General features: G+C 28.2%; 4 protein-coding genes across 4 annotated transcripts; 3 read left to right on the top strand and 1 right to left on the bottom strand.

The window, feature by feature from the left end:
• The first annotated feature begins 2,238 nt into the window (after positions 1-2,238).
• On the top strand, positions 2,239-8,094 carry LOC113794010 (agrin-like). Its single transcript, XM_027344092.2, has 20 exons — positions 2,239-2,675; positions 2,740-2,952; positions 3,020-3,235; positions 3,301-3,614; positions 3,679-4,012; positions 4,086-4,191; positions 4,248-4,291; positions 4,356-4,850; positions 4,909-5,055; positions 5,120-6,058; positions 6,126-6,308; positions 6,377-6,466; positions 6,524-6,656; positions 6,732-6,749; positions 6,813-6,899; positions 6,968-7,221; positions 7,280-7,336; positions 7,401-7,473; positions 7,534-7,764; positions 7,825-8,094. Exons 1-20 carry the CDS (start codon positions 2,339-2,341, stop codon positions 8,063-8,065), a joined length of 4,512 nt encoding a protein of 1,503 aa, XP_027199893.2. The 5' UTR covers positions 2,239-2,338; the 3' UTR covers positions 8,066-8,094.
• On the bottom strand, positions 7,750-8,741 carry Uxt (Uxt prefoldin-like subunit). Its single transcript, XM_075820216.1, has 2 exons — positions 8,367-8,741; positions 7,750-8,303 (listed from the first exon to the last, which is right to left on the bottom strand). The coding sequence occupies exons 1-2, from the start codon at positions 8,633-8,635 to the stop codon at positions 8,090-8,092; spliced, it is 483 nt and encodes a 160-aa protein (XP_075676331.1). The 5' UTR covers positions 8,636-8,741; the 3' UTR covers positions 7,750-8,089.
• Positions 8,742-8,744: 3 nt separating this feature from the next.
• LOC113794006 (uncharacterized) lies at positions 8,745-11,048 on the top strand. The gene is made up of 2 exons (XM_075820207.1): positions 8,745-8,848; positions 8,915-11,048. Coding segments are annotated over exons 1-2 (2,022 nt in total). The 5' UTR covers positions 8,745-8,846; the 3' UTR covers positions 10,935-11,048.
• A 459-nt stretch (positions 11,049-11,507) lies between these two features.
• Positions 11,508-16,858, top strand: LOC113794004 (dual oxidase 2-like). Its single transcript, XM_027344086.2, has 6 exons — positions 11,508-12,342; positions 12,447-15,300; positions 15,365-15,611; positions 15,671-16,300; positions 16,370-16,498; positions 16,572-16,858. The coding sequence occupies exons 1-6, from the start codon at positions 11,508-11,510 to the stop codon at positions 16,692-16,694; spliced, it is 4,818 nt and encodes a 1,605-aa protein (XP_027199887.2). The 3' UTR covers positions 16,695-16,858.
• Positions 16,859-17,027: the final 169 nt, after the last annotated feature.

The following is a 17,027-nucleotide window of genomic DNA, read 5'->3' as shown; positions in this document are numbered from 1 at the left end:
TGAAACCAGAACCAGAATCCAGCAAAAAAAGAAGAAAACCTATTGTATTTGAACACGGCGCATTCACTCACTCACTCAACACATTCATCTCAATACAACTCTTCTCATCATCATCATCATCATCATCTCAATCAGACACAACAGATGTATATTCTCTATGTGGAAATACAAATATGGCGCCCAACCTACGCCAAGCCACGCCGCCTTCCAAGATATTCCATATGTGTGTTTGTGTATAATTCTGTAAATCCCGATTTTTTTTTTTGTTCAACAATCATCATCGACTTATTGTATCATTCATATGTTTGATTTTTTACCTTTTCTAATTGAAATATCATAGAATTTCTATTTTTTTTGTTAAGATAATTTAATCAAAAGAAAAAAAGTAAGTAAACAAAACAAAAAACAAAAACAAGGACATTTCGACACGATACAATAGAATGAAAATTAATTTTTTGAATTTGAAATCCGAATTGTGATGCTTTATGCAAACACCAACCCAGTCAAACACAATTTTTGTGTAATTTAAATAGATGACTTTTAAGCTTTTTTTGTTTTTGTTTTTTGTTCGATTGAATTTTGTTCACCCGATTCTTTTTTCTTCGTTTAGAATCCAAATCGAAAATGTAAAATGTGTGAATACAGAACACGGGCGAATCTCTCTTGATTTTTTTTTCAAACAGTAAATGTCAACACACACACATCACTTCAATTTGAATGGAAAGAATTCATCGATATCGTTTTTTTAGCTTTTTTTCAAACAGTTTTCCTCTCCCAAATGATGTGTGTGTGTATGTTTAATTTGCCTAATCCAACTCAATAAATTATATAATCTATTTTCAAATGTGGAAACAAAAAAAAAACTTTAAATGATTTGAAAAAAACGAAACGATTTTCAATCTTGACTTTTTTTTCGTGTTTGAAATTATATGGCCAAAAGTCATCACAAGTGAAATTCAATTCAATTCAATTCAATAATCCTTTTTACTTATTATATTAGATTCTTCAAACACAAAGACCAAACGGAAAAAAAAGTTCAAATAAAAAGTCGTCGTCGTCGTCGTTTCTCTATAGAAAATGGAAAGAGTAAATCAAATTAAACGTTTATATAATAATATATATCCATTACTTATAATTATCGATCTGGTGGCTTCTCGATTCCAAAAAAAGTGTGTGTGTGTGTTCAACACACAAATGTAATTTTTGAATATATTCATAATATCGATTTTCTTGTTTGGAGCTAATTCCTTAAATATTCGATTATTAGATTGATTATCGATATTAGATCATCATCAATGATCGCCAATGGCCACTACCATCATCATCATTTAACCAAGTGGTTTTGGGGGCTATATTGGCATATTTGAAAGTTATTTGATGGTAGACTTTGTTGTTGTTAGACAGTTTTATTCAAAAATAAATGGCTTGGATCGAAAATTCGAATCGATTTGATTCGATTCGAAATTTTGTAATTTTCATCAATAACAACATCCTTTAAACATTTTTTTTTCGTTTTCGTTTTCGTGTACACAGGTGCTGGACGCCGGCATGATGGCCAATAGATCGATTCGTTTGGCGAATAACACAAGTGCACCCGAAAAACAACCCAAAAAAATCTTCTTGAATCATCATCCATACAGAAATAAATTGTGCATATAGCCAAAAAAAAATCTTCTTTATTGTCTTTACGATCAATTTGATTCATTTTTTTCTGGTCGTCTTCGTTGATGATGATGAAAAAAAATGAAAATAAAAAAAAACAACAATGTTTGTTGAACAATGTTTATATATGAAGAGAGAGATAGCCAAAAAAAACAATAATAATAATAAAAAACTTAATCCTATATAAGCATTATAAATAATGATGACAATAATAATCTTGAACAACAACAACAACATGGAAATAACAATATGGTTAGATTTATAAATCGAGATAAAATGAAAATATTCAATTGGTAATCATCATCATCAATCGATTGATTTGTTGTGGTTATCAATATATTAATCTTATTAATCAATAGTATTCGATTGTGTTCGATAGAATAATCGATAGTTATATCGATACTTACTATTGTTGTTCATTCATTTCCGCAACATTCGATTTTTTTTTCTTTGGTCGAACAAGTGAACGCCATCTATTATCGTTAATATTTAATTCGAATTGGATCAAGAATTCTGGTAATTCTGGATTCTGAGCATTCCATCACTATATATTAAAAAAATGATGTTATTGTTATTGGAACAGAAACTTGAATAAATTTGAGTTCAATGAATTCAATCAAATCATCATCATTATCATCCTTATAATCCACATTTTTTTTAATATTATGTTTTTCAAATGTTTTTCTGGACAAATCTAATCTTTTTCATTATTATTATTATTATAGTTTTAGTTGTAAATAATTTTGTTCAATCATGTTATCGATCTGATCGTTTGGATCCATCGAATCCATGTTATAAAAAAAATTGTCATCTTGGTGCTGAATGTCAATTATCATATGATGGTCATTCGGCTGAATGTGTTTGTATGGAAAAATGTCCATCATATGGTGATTCACGTGGTAGTCGTTTAGTTTGCGGTACTGATGGACATGATTATTCAAATCTTTGTGAATTAAATCGACATGCATGTGAATTTTCCAAAGAGATACATGTTCGTTATAATGGTTCTTGTGGTATGTTAATTACAATTTTCCACAATAATGATATTTTATCTCTTCGTTCCATTTTTCTTATCAGATCCATGTTATGGTGTAAAATGTCCAGCATCACAAATATGTCAAGTTGATGATAATCGTAATCCAATTTGTAAATGTAATTGTGCTTGTGGTAATGAATTCGAACCAGTTTGCGGTAGTGATGGTAAAACATATATCAATGAATGTACACTACGTGTTGAAGCATGTCGTAGTTCAAAAAGTTTACGAATATTACATCAAAAATCATGTTCAGGTTTGTTGATTGTCATTTTTGATTCCTGAAACTTAATGTTTTGTTTTTTCGTTGTTGCTCATGATAGAAAACAATGCATGTAAATCACTAAAATGTTCACAATATCAGGATTGTGAAATAAATCGTTATGGTATTGCTCAATGTCAATGTCCAACAAGTTGTACAAAAATATTGAAACCAGTATGTGGTACTGATGGTAAAACATATGATTCTGATTGTGATCTAAAACGTCAAGCTTGTTTAAATCATCGAAATATTAGCATTCGATATATGGGTACTTGTGGTAAGTGTTACACTCGGAATTTTTTGATTCAAACATTTTTATAATCATCATCATCAACCATAAAGATTTAGATAATTTTTGTCATCGTAATCATGGTATATGTAAATATGGTTCAATTTGTGGCCTATCACCAACAGGAAATTATAGCTGTATTTGTCCACAATGTAATGAAGAATATTCACCTGTTTGTGGTAGCAATCTTATTACGTATAAAAATCGTTGCAAATTTCGTCAGGATATGTGTGAAAAACAATTGAATAATATAACATTTTCTGATGGTCCTTGTTTTGGATGTGAAAATATTAATTGTTTATATTATTCTAAATGTGAAACCGATGATCAAGGTGGTCATTGTGTTTGTCCAACAAATTGTCAAAAGGTTTTGATGTTTATTTATAAGATTCTTTGAAAAATATCTAATCATTTTTTTCATTTCAAAATAGAAATATGATCCAGTTTGTGGTTCAGATCTGATAACCTATACAAATGAATGTGAATTTCGTGCTAGTGCATGTAAAAAACGAGAAAATATTCTGATTATTAAACATGGTCCATGTAATTCTTGTCAAAATATTCATTGTGAATTTGGTGCCCGTTGTGAAAACGGGGTGTGTGTTTGTCCGAAAAAATGTCCCACCTATATTGATCCGGTTTGTGGTTCGAATAATATTACCTATGAAAATCAATGTCAATTAATGATATCGGCTTGTTCAAGTTTGAAAAAAATCAACATACAATATAAAGGACCTTGTGAAGGAAAGCTGCCATTGCTCAAAAGTAATTATATTTTATCGGATCATTTTTTAATTTAATAATAATCGAATATTTTTTCCATTTCACCAAATTTCAGTCACTGAATCAATGAATACACGATGTCAATATAATACATGTAAATATGGTGGTATCTGTATGATTGATCATCAACATCAATCAACAGAAAATACTTGTTTTTGCAAGTAAGTCAATCGAAAAAAATAACGTAAAATTTTAATGATTATTTTCCTTTCAACAGTTTCAATTGTTCAATATTCACAGCTAATTCGGAAAAAATTTGTGGTAATTTTGTTCAAATAATTTCATTTGATTCAATTTTGAATATTTTATATATCGTTTATAACAGGAAATGATGGCCGTATCTATGAAAATGAATGTATATTTCGTGAAGAAATTTGTAATCGACAACAAAATATTGATAAAATGGATATGAATTTTTGTAAAAAATTTTTAAATATACCATGTCAAGGTCAACCACCATTGATCAATAATTTTACTAAAAAAGAATACAATTGTCAACAACAAAATTGTCCAAAATATAGTTATTGTCATAAAGGATTAGATTTTGCTAAATGTTGTCAAGAATTGGATTTCGATGAAGATTGTTTCGATACCGTTTATGGTTGTTGTCCGGATCAAAAAACTTTAGCCCTTGGACCAAATCATGCTGGATGTCCAAGTATTTGTCAATGTAATCGACTGGGATCATATCTTGCGAAATGTAATCCACAATCAAATCAATGTTATTGTAAACCAGGTGTCGGTGGTTTACGTTGTGATCGTTGTGAAGCAGGTTATTGGGGATTGCATAAGATATCCGAAGGAAATTCCGGTTGTATTCGTAAGTTTTATTTGTTTTTGTTTTTCTGCATTTTTTTTCTAAAACCTTACCATTTCAGCTTGTAAATGTAATAAGATTGGATCATCACGAATCGATTGTGAACAAATGACTGGCCGTTGTGTATGTAAACCAGGATTTCAAGGAATGAAATGTGATATTTGTTCGGAAACAACATTCGGACATTTGGATCGTTGTCCGATTGACCGTAAGACTATTTCTAATAATGAATGATTCTATCTAATTAATTTATCTTTTTTAAAATTTTACAGTAAATATTACAACCGAAACGTATCCCTGTACTGATAATAATCAATGTAATTTCAGTGCAATATGTAAAAATTCACATTGTGTTTGTGATTTTGATTGTCCATTTAGTACTGATCCGGTATGTGGTAGTAATGGAAAAATTTATGAATCTGAATGTCATCTGAAATTGTATTCATGTAAAATGAATGAGCCAATTGCATCTTTACCATCAGATCGTTGTTATCCTACTACGGTTGCATTTCAAGATTCAGCAACAACAAGTCCGGTACGTCGTTCAACTCGTTATCAAGATTATGATCAACAACAACAACATTTGACTGTAAAAATGTTGGATATGTCTGAAAATGAAATCCTTTTGAATACTGCTGGTCCAACAATGCCAACAATGGTCGATTATGATTATCGATATGAAGAATCGGAAAATATTCATTTCAATGGCGAAGCTTTTATCGAAATGGATACACTTAAAGCTCATTCAAAAGTTAAAATTAAATTAGAAATAATAACATTTACAACGGATGGTATTATTCTATATAATGGACAAACAAATACCGGAGAAGGCGATTATATTGCATTGATTTTAAAAAATTCATTCATTGAATTACGATTCAATTTAGGAAGTGGAACTGTAGTGCTGAAAGGATCAAAACCAATTATTCTTGGTCGTAATCTTGTCATACAGATTAATCGTCAATTTGCTGAAGCTTCATTATCGATAAATAATGATCAGATAATTGGAAAAAGTGAAGGTCCACATAAACTTCTTGATTTAGGTCATAATCTTTTCATTGGTGGTTTACCATCATTAAATCAGAGAAAATTTTTTGATCTTTTAAGCGTAAAAAAGAATTTTACCGGTTGTCTACATTCATTGATTGTCAATGATAATCGTATACATTTGTCGGATCGAAATCCAGATTTTATCAATTGGAACAATATCGGTATGTTTCTGTTTTTTCTGCCTGAAAATGAATAAATTTGTTTATTTTGAATCTTTTTTTTATATAGAAAATTGTGACAAAAGTGCTTGTAATCGATCATTTTGTAAAAATGGTAGTAAATGTCGACAACGTAATCTTTCATTTAAATGTATCTGTCCGAAGGAATTCATTGGTGAACAATGTGAAACAAAATTATGTACTGGACATAAATGTACATTCTGTCAATATGATCATCATATTTGTAATAAATGTAAGTTATACATTTTCGAAACAAAGCAAAATTTTATTATCATTTTTTCCAAAAAAAAACTAACATAGCACATTCATTAGCTGTTATGGATTTTTGGAATCAATCATTTGTACAATTACCAACATTACAAGGTGTTAGTCAAACATTTGTAATTGAAGGTTTGTTTTGATAAATTGAATTTCTATTTGATAAACTAAACCATTTTTTGTTTATAGTTTGGCTTATGACAAGAGCATTGAATGGTTTAATCATGTTCAATGGTCATAGTCAAGGTGATTTTCTACAACTTCATCTGAATCAAGGTTTTATTTATTTTGATTTTAATCTGGGAAATCCGCAAAACAAAAGGTAAATGTTAAAAAAAAATCTATATTTTCCAAACTTATTCTTTTAAATTTTTTTTCGATCGCTCTTAACGAATAGTGGAAATGTTTCTATCAAGTAAGTTTTATCTGAAAGTTTCTATCGATCAATATTGATTTTTTTTTCGCTAAAACATTTTAGATCACAAAATCGATTAAAACTTGGAGAATGGCATCGAATAGTTATGATACGACAATCAAAAATAGGAATGTTACAAATGGATGATGAGTATGTGTTATTTTGATTATATAATTCATGGAATATAACCATCATTTTTTTACAAAACCTGTGCACAGACCATTAGTGACAGATGTAGCCATTGGAAATCTAAATGAATTAAATCTTAATCAACCATTTTATTTGGGTGGTATTCCACCATCCGCCGATAATTATTTCAATGGAGCAATACAACGTATTGTTATTAATGGTATCATACAACGAAACATTATCGACAAAGCTATCAATCTGGTAAATGTTCAACCATATCATGGTCCACCTTGTGGTGGTATTGAAAATCCATGTCATAATGATGGTCAATGTTTACCATGGTGTAAGTCACTTCATCTAGTAAATGTTATCATTCAATTTTGTTTTCTTTTTTTGGTTAGTAAATACATTCATATGCCATTGTCAACCGAATTATCACGGTGAATTGTGTGAAAAGGGTAAATATTACCAAATTCAAATTATATTGAAAATTTAAAAAAAAATTATTTCTATTTACAATAGCTATCGAAAAGAATTCCAATTCAATATTACGAAGATCCTATGTGGATAATATGACTACAGTGGATTTACAATTGTAATTTGATTTTTACTTATTTCATTTGAATATTTTATTCTAATGATTTTTTTGTACAAGGGTCAATTATCATAAAAATTTGATCGAACTGAAATTGCGTACCAAAAATGAAGATGGATTAATCTTTTGGCTAAGCAATGATTCAAATACAATATCGGATTATATTGCTTTAATATTGATCGATGGTTATCTGGAATTTAGTTTTAATCTTGGTATACGATCTAATTATCTTAGTATAAGAAGTACGATCAAAATCAATGATGGTGAACTTCATCATGTTATATTAACTAGGTATATTAACTAGATTGATTTATTCAATTCAATCATGAATTTAATTGAATAATTTTTTAGAGATAAACGAATAGGCATTATGGAAGTGGATGAAAAATATATGTCCAGCGCTATTTCTGCCGATGGAGCCAATGAATTAAATACGAATGGAAAATTATGGATCGGTGGTTGTCATTCATTACCAAATGGTCTAACATCATCTTATTATCGCAATTTTATCGGTTGTTTAGAAATGCTCAAAATTGAAGGAATATTAATCATGAATAATGTACAGAATTTATTTGATTGTTCTTTCAATTAGTATTTATTTTTAAAAAATTAACTATTATCCATCGCCATCATCATCGTTTCGTAATTGATCGATTAAATTTAATACAATTTTAATATGGGCTTTAATTTTAGCAGAATTTTCCATTAAAAATTCCATTGATTTTTTAAGAATTTCTGTTTTACGATTAATGAATCTCAATGCTTCATCAAGTGTCAATTCAACATAACAATCAAGTCCAACACATAAATATATTCGATCGGTATTCGGTCTGAGCAACATTGAAAGAAAAGACAATTAGATAATTTTGTTTTTTGAATCAAAAACAACTTACATGACACATTGAACATAACAATTTGAACCAATATCATTCATTGTTTTCAATGTTTTCATTTGATCACCATTGATTGTTTCAATTGTTGATTTAATATTATTATAATCGGTAATTTGTTCACAGATCTTTTCATATTGGCAAGAAACTTTATGCAAATCATTTTTCAATACATTTTCAACAAAATTTTCATAACGAAGAATTTTTTCATTAATCGATGATGATGATCCACCGATTAAATAATCCACATTCGAATCGGGATTTTCCATCATTTCGATTCATTCGAACATCTGGATAATATTCCACATTTTTTCAAAAATGGCTAAATGCGTTACTAGATGGCAGTGTTTAGTGGCGCTGTATGTTTGTTTGAATTGAATGACGGTTGTGTTTTTTTTTTTTTTTTTGTTGTTTGGATTGGATTTTATATTTGAAATTTTTGAAAATCATAATTATCATCATCAAATCGCGATTTGGTAAATCATGTAAGTGCAGATGATATTTCCAAAAAAAAAAAAAAATTTATTCAACATTTTTTTTTGTTACATTAGGGCTAATCAAAATGAATTATTAAACAAAATTGATGATTTAGAATTATTGTTGGAAGAAAAAGATAAAATTATTCATGAAAAAGAATTGACAATTAAAAAACAACGTGAAACATTAACAATATTTCATCAACGTAATGTTGTTGATGCTGATCAATATGATGATCTTAAACAAGAATTTGAATCATTACAGAAAAAATTCAATGATATTCGACAAAAATATGAATTCTCACAGAATGAAAATCAAAGTATTCAACGACAAATGGATGATATGGATACTGTTATCACCCAAAAAGATGAACAAATTGAAAAATTACAAAAAAATAAAAACAATATTGAAATGTTGATGGAAAAAAATTCTCTACTATCCGATGAATTAATAAAATTGGAAAAAATTATTAATAATCAACGTGAAAAAATGGATGATTATGAAGAATTGATTCGAACACTTGAAACACAAATCGTACAGATGAAAGAAAGCCATTCGATTAATCTACGAAGAAATATTTCCTTTAATTATTCATTCGATAATTCAATATCAGATTTGAATAATTTACCAATGATGATGACTGGTGAAATTATTGGTGAAAATGTTGCCGATATCAAAATTAATGCATTGGAAAAAGATATTCGAGAGCTGGTCGTACAAAAAGAAGAATTAGAACAGAAATTATCGAATGAACAAAATGAAAAAGATTTGGTGATAAAATCAACGGAAAAATTGAATGAAAGAATAAAATTATTACAAAATGAATTTGATCGATTAAAAATGTTAAACGAAACCAATACAAATGAATTAATTCGACAAAATCAATTGATAAAACAATTAAAACAATCCATTGAATTGGAATTGAAAAATGTTAAAGAATCTTTTCAAAAATTAAAAGAAAATCAAGAAAATTTTACTGAAAAATTTCAAAAGGAAATTGATTCGAATTGTCAACAAATTATTGAAGTTTTTAATAAACAACTTGAAACAATATCATTACTTTCACATTTTAAACATACATTAGAAATACAATTGGAAGATATTTGTACGGATAATGGCCAAATTGAAAAAGAATTACAAAAATCTCGATTAATAATTGAAAAACATGAACAAAAAATCACCGATCAAAATGAAGAATTGAAGAAATTTCAACAAAAATTTGATGAAAAACAAAAAGAATTTGAAAATTTACATTCAATTATCGATGATTATCGTGAAAAACTGAAAAATTTTGAAAAAAATAATGATAATGAAATGTTTCGTTTGAAATATGAACAACTACAAAATGAATTTGAAACTATGAAAATGAATACGAAAAAACTTGAAATGAAAATAAAAAATCTACAAAAAGCATATATTGTTGAAAATCAATCATTTGTTGCTGAAAGAAAAACAAAAGAAAGATTATTAAAAGAAAATATGGAATTGGAAAAAGAAATTGAAAATCTTAGAAAATTGATGGCTCAATTTACCGAATCGAATGTTAATGATGATGTAAAACGTTCGAAATTGATGAATGACCGGGGAATTAATCAAAATCAACCGAAACAACAAGAACAAGAAGAATGTCAATCGAAAGCGAATCAATTACCTTATCAAAAATCGCAAACATTTGTAATATCATCATCAACAACAACAACAACAAAAACATCAAATCCAAGAATAATCAATAAACTACCCGATGTACAGGGTATTAAATTCGAGATGGCCGATGAAGAAGGTGAATTTATGGATCCGAATAGAATAACACAATCATCATCGATTAATCCACAACCACCACCACCAACACCATTTCCACAAGAACGAATAAAAATATTAAGACAACGAAATCAATTACTAAGGCCACATCTTCGTACATCATATCCGGTTGAATTTCAAAATGTTCGTAATACGGATGAAAAAATATTAAAAGATACGGGAATTACACCATCAAAAAATTTACAAAAATCTAAATCACGTGAACGAATCGAATCATCATCCGCATCATCATCATCATTGGACCATAATATTCCAGCCAAAAGATCTAAATTATAATCAAACAAATAATGTAAAATATTTTAAATATTTTAATTTTTTTCTTTTAAATCGATTAATTTTAATAACTTTTTTTTATAATAAATAAAAAAAAAATTCAATTTTTCCATCGTATTCCGCATTTGTCGAACGTGATTGATATATTATTTAATGTGAATGGTGTGTGTGTGATTGGATTCGATGAAACTTACATAGAATTTGTGATTATTCAGTTGAAAACCGGAATGAGAATTGAAATTAAGAAACAAAACAAAACGAAAAAAAAAAATTTTCGTTTGAACAAGGAAATCGATTTGAATCGTAGATTTTGTTTGAAATTCAAAAACAATGAAAAAAATCAATGAAAAATTGAAATCAAATTTCATTCTGATTGAATTGATTCCATTGCATAGGCTCCTTCACCGCCATCATCACCATGATGATTTCCTGCAATGATAACAGCACGACAAACAACAAACAACAGCAATATTCCTTATCAATGAATTTCCTTTTTTTCTTTCTTTCTCTAAAACATAACACATAACATGTCGACATTGATTCGAATTTAGTCCAGTCATCATCGAACAATCAATCATGGACATTCGCATAATCATCACCAAAATCATCATTACAATAATAATATTGATTAATTTGATTACAAATTATTCATCGTCCATACCGTTATTATCGAAAAGTTTAAGAAAATTCAATAATGAATCAACAGAAACATTCAATAATGATGATGTTATTGTCGCTGATGAATTAAGTGGATCATTATTGCAAATATTTCAAAATTTTCCATTCGATTCATTACAATCATCATCACCAACGAATATTGATGAATTTTTAAGCTATGATGGTTGGTATCATGATCTAAATCGTCCAGATCTTGGTTCAAATGGTTCACCAATAAAAAAATTAATGTTTCCAAAATTTCGTAATAATTCCGCTGATGATAATGATAATATTTTTATGATTAGTGAATCAATATTCAATGATAATCAAATACATTTTTCAATCAATGGTAAAAATTTATTATCAGTTTATTTTGGTATGTTCATATTGAATGATATGTTGGATACATGGCATCCAAAATGTCCACCATCATATCGAAAAATCCCCCTTCCACGAACATATTTTGATCGTAATGGAAATCAAATACCATATCAATCAAGTACATCGGAACATAGTTTTATGTTTTTGAATGAAATTGAACATTGTAAATTGATCGAATCGTTGGAAAATCCGCCAAACAAAATGAATTATCGTAGCATATGGATTGATGGTGAATTAATTTATGGTAATTCAAAATTTTGTTCAGATTTTTTACGTACATTTAAACGTGGCCGTTTAATCGATCAAACACAATCGAATCATCATCTTAATCATTATCATCATCAACATCGATTTGGTAAAGAATGTTTTAATTGTAAGATTTTTTTTTCAATTATTTTTTCTTTTGTTCAAAGTATCGATTATATCGATTAATTGATTTCTTTCCTTTCGACCATTCTAAAAAAAAAAAAAAAATAGATTTCGGTGAAAATCCAATCAATGAAAATCCATTTATATTAACCATACATTTTATTTGGTTACGATGGCATAATTTAATTGCCGAAATGATTTATCAAAAAAATCCAAATCATTCTGATCAAATGATTTATATGGAAGCAAGAAAATATACCATTGCTACTATGCAACATATTGTATTCAATGAATGGCTGCCATCATTTTTAGGTGAAACATTACCCGAATATCATGGTTATGATCCAATGATTGATCCACAAATTAATGATTTATTTGAAATTCTTTCCAATGCATATCTTTATACGTTAATATCACCATCAGTATTCAAATTGAGTACAGAATGTTCGAAAAATTTTCGTTATTCTATCCTGCGTACATGTAATACCTATTTCGATCCAATAAACTATTTGGTTCGTGATGGTTTTGAAAAAATTCTTATCGGTTTATTATTACAAAGTTCACAACGTGATGATCATTTTATTGTTGAAGATATTTTACATTATGCAAAAGGTATTGGTGCTGATTTTACTAGACAAAATCTAGTTGCCATTTTATTACAATATTCAAGAGATTTTCAACAACCAGATTATCTAACAGTACGAAAAACAATCGGTCTAGATTCAAATATTACATATGGATCATTTCGACAATTATTACGTTCACAATGGTCATATTCAATGCGTATCAATCATCGTTTGGAAATAATCTTATCAAAATTATATCAGAATATTCAAAATATTGATCTGATTGTTGGTGCATTATTAGAAAATAATGGTAAACAACCAGGTTCGATGATAAAATATTTTTTTCTTGAACAATTTTTACGTTTACGTAATGGTGATCGATTTTATTTTGAAAATTTGAATTCAAATCAATTTGATTCATATCAAATTAAAATGATAAAATCAATCAAATTTTCCGATATAATTAAATCAATAACCAATGTTAATGATGAATTAATACAATCAGATGCATTTAAATTACCAAATGAAGATCAAAACCGTATATCGGAAAAATGTTTTGAAAGTTTACGTAAATTATTACGTATTTATCCATGTGAAATTTCGGATAAAACAACCAAATGTTTAACATTATCAACATTCCAAACATTTGTTTCAATGGAAAATTGTACCAAAGGACAATGTTATGATTATTTTAATGGTAGTGAATTATCATTCGTGGTTACCATTCTACTGATACCATTATTCATAATAATATTGGTTATAATATTGAAATTATTAGTTTACATGCGGCATCATAAATCCGAATGTCAACGTATAAAAGTATCAAAATTACGACGAATGACAATCAATAATGATGATAATACAATGGTACAAGAATGGTTAGGTAATAATGATGGTTATCGTAATACAATTATATCGTTAAATTCAAAATCACGTTCAATCATTGTACGTTTACCATATGAATCACGTATTGTACGTTGTATTTATTTGAAAAATAATTCTATTGGTAAAATATCTATTGAATTAAGTTTAAATAATAATCAAAATTATATGCTAATACGTTTTCCAAAAGAATATGATTTAGTTTTAAAATTTGATTCATATTATGATCGTGAAAAATTCCTGACAAAATTGGAAGGATTTCTAAATGAAATTCATTATCAAATGGAAAGAACCAATAAAGAGCTGAGATTTATATTCAAATCAGCATATACTCGTAATAAACGACAAAAACATTTGGAAAAATTTTTTCGTGTTATATTTTCACAAGCATTTAATCAAAAAATGGATAAAAAACAGCTAGATATGAAAACGGCTAAAGAAATTATCGAAACCGAATTAACTGAATTTGAATTTGCTGAAGTATTATCAATGCGTCCGGATGCAACATTTGTTCGACAAATGTTTCGTTTAATTGATTCGGATAATAATGGTTATATATCATTTCGTGAATTTCTTGATGTTATTATTATATTTGCAAAAGGATCAGCTGAACAAAAAATTCGTATAATGTTCGATATGTATGATGTTAATCAAACTGGTCGTTTATCAATGGATGATTTTAGTTCAATGATAAAATCATTATTGGAAATTGCAAATCAAAGTGTATCACCAAAAGAAATGCAACAAACAATTCAATCAATGTTAATTGAAAATGGTTTTAATTCAAAAAAAGAACTAACATTTGATGATTTTAGCCGTTTATTTCATAATTATAAAGATGAATTAGGTTATACGGAATTGAATTTTGATCTATCCAATTTGGATAAATTACCAACATCATCAACAACAACACAAACAACAACAACAAAACGAAAAAGTAAAATAAATCGTGCAAATGATACAATTGTTCGTAGTTATTTTGGTGGTAACCAGAAGAATAATATTGTACCGGATTTTACCAAACAAGCACCAACATTTTTAAAAATTGAAACACAAGAACCAAAACTATCATCCGAACCAGAATGGTTAATAACGTGGATTCGTTTTTTGGATGCAAGGAAAAAAGAAATTTTTTTCTTGATTTTCTTTAATCTTATTGTTTTGATTATTTTCCTGGATAAAGCTTATTATTATATTGAATTGAATGAATCATCTGGTTTACGACAAATAGCCGGTTTTGGTATACCATTAACACGTGGTTCAGCAAGTGTTATAATGTTTGTTTATTCTACCATCTTATTGACAATGTGTCGTAATATTATAACCGTTATACGTGAAACATTTCTTCATCATTATATACCATTTGATTCGGTTGTTTCATTTCATAAATATTTAGCATTCATTGGTTTTATAATGGCAATCATACATTCATTTGGTCATTTAAGTAATTTTTATCATATATCAACACAACGACCACAGGATTTGAATTGTATTTTGTCCGAAACTTATTTTTCGTATGTATTTTTTGAATCATTTTTCACTTTGAAATCTTTGTTTCTCTTTTCGTCTGATTCACAGATCAAATGAAATGCCAAAATTTTATCATTGGGCATTCGGTACAATTACCGGTGTAACGGGTTTCAGTTTATTAGCCATATTATTCATTATCTATATATTTGCAATACCATATTCACGGCGTCATATATTCAATGCATTTTGGTTGACACATAGTTTGTATCCATTATTTTATCTATTAATGGTTTTACATGGTTTAGGTAGATTAGTACAGCCACCAATTTTTTATTATTATTTTATCATACCTTTGGTAAGTTATCTGTTGTTTTCTTCATTTGAATTTTGAATTTTTTCTTACTTCCGAAACAGACATTATTTACAATTGATCGTTTGATTAGTGCAAGTCGAAAAAAGATTGAAATATCGGTTGTAAAAGCAACTCTTCATCCATCAAATGTTACATATTTAGAATTTAAAAAACCACCAAATTTTGATTATAAAAGTGGTCAATGGTTACGTATTGCTTGTCTGGGTTTAAACCATAGTGAATATCATCCATTTACAATTGCATCAGCACCACATGAATCATCATTATCATTATATATACGGGCTGTTGGACCATTTACAAAAAATATTCGTCAAATGTATGATCATAATCAATTGAATGGTCGTCCTTATCCGAAATTATATCTGGATGGACCATATGGTGAAGGACATCAGGATTGGTTTCGTTTTGATGTTTCAATATTAATTGGTGGTGGTATCGGTATTACACCGTTTGCATCAATCATTAAAGATATTACATTTCGTTCAAGTATTAATGCAAAAATTAATTGTAAAAAAGTTTATTTCATATGGGTAACTCGTACACAAAAACATTTTGAATGGATGTCTGATGTTATTCGGGAAGCAGAGGAAAAAGATTCAAATAATTTATTGGTTACACATATTTTCATAACACAATTTTATGAAAAATTTGATCTTCGAACAACAATGTTGGTAAGATATCAATGTTTTCAATGTCTTTTTCTTCGAATAAATCCATTTTTTTTCTCCTGAATTTCAAAGTATATTTGTGAACGACATTTTCAACGTATTTCAAACAAAAGTCTTTTCACTGGTCTACAAGCTAAAACACATTTTGGACGACCAAATTTTAAAGTTTTTTTCGAATCATTACAATATGAACATCGAAATGTAAATTAATTTTCGGTTTTTTTTTCTTCTAAATTCTGATACTAACCGTTTTTCGTTTTTCCTTTTTCCAAAGGTCGAACGTGTCGGGGTTTTTAGTTGTGGACCAAATCCAATGACAAATAGTGTACAACAAGCATGTGATCAATTAAATCGTAAAGAAGGTATTATATTTAAACATCATTTTGAAAATTTTTGAAACATCCTTCCTCAACCACCACCACCCCCAAATAAATCGAACAAACTGTTGATTCGAATCGTCATCAACGATCAAAGAATTTTTTTTTGTTGAAATAATGATGAAATGTATAGCAGAAAATGATGAAATAAATGAATTTTCGTCCAAAAGTTTTTTCCTAAGAATTTGATTTTTCCCAATTTCTTTTTGTTTTCTAATTTTTTTTTTTTCGGTCAATGATGCAATGCATTGATAATTTTTTTTTTTTTTTTTTTTTGAATCGCGGTTGGTAACAATGCGCGCATACAGTACAGAATGTGTATCAATTTTTTTTTCGAATCAGACATGCGCGAA

Source organism: Dermatophagoides pteronyssinus, unplaced genomic scaffold (assembly GCF_027571235.1).
Source record: "Dermatophagoides pteronyssinus isolate colony J.1.1.1.1 unplaced genomic scaffold, Derpt_VIB-CSIC_2022.12 sq0006, whole genome shotgun sequence".
In the NCBI taxonomy this organism is placed as follows: domain Eukaryota; kingdom Metazoa; phylum Arthropoda; class Arachnida; order Sarcoptiformes; family Pyroglyphidae; genus Dermatophagoides; species Dermatophagoides pteronyssinus.
This window is presented reverse-complemented; position numbering and strand designations above follow the sequence as displayed.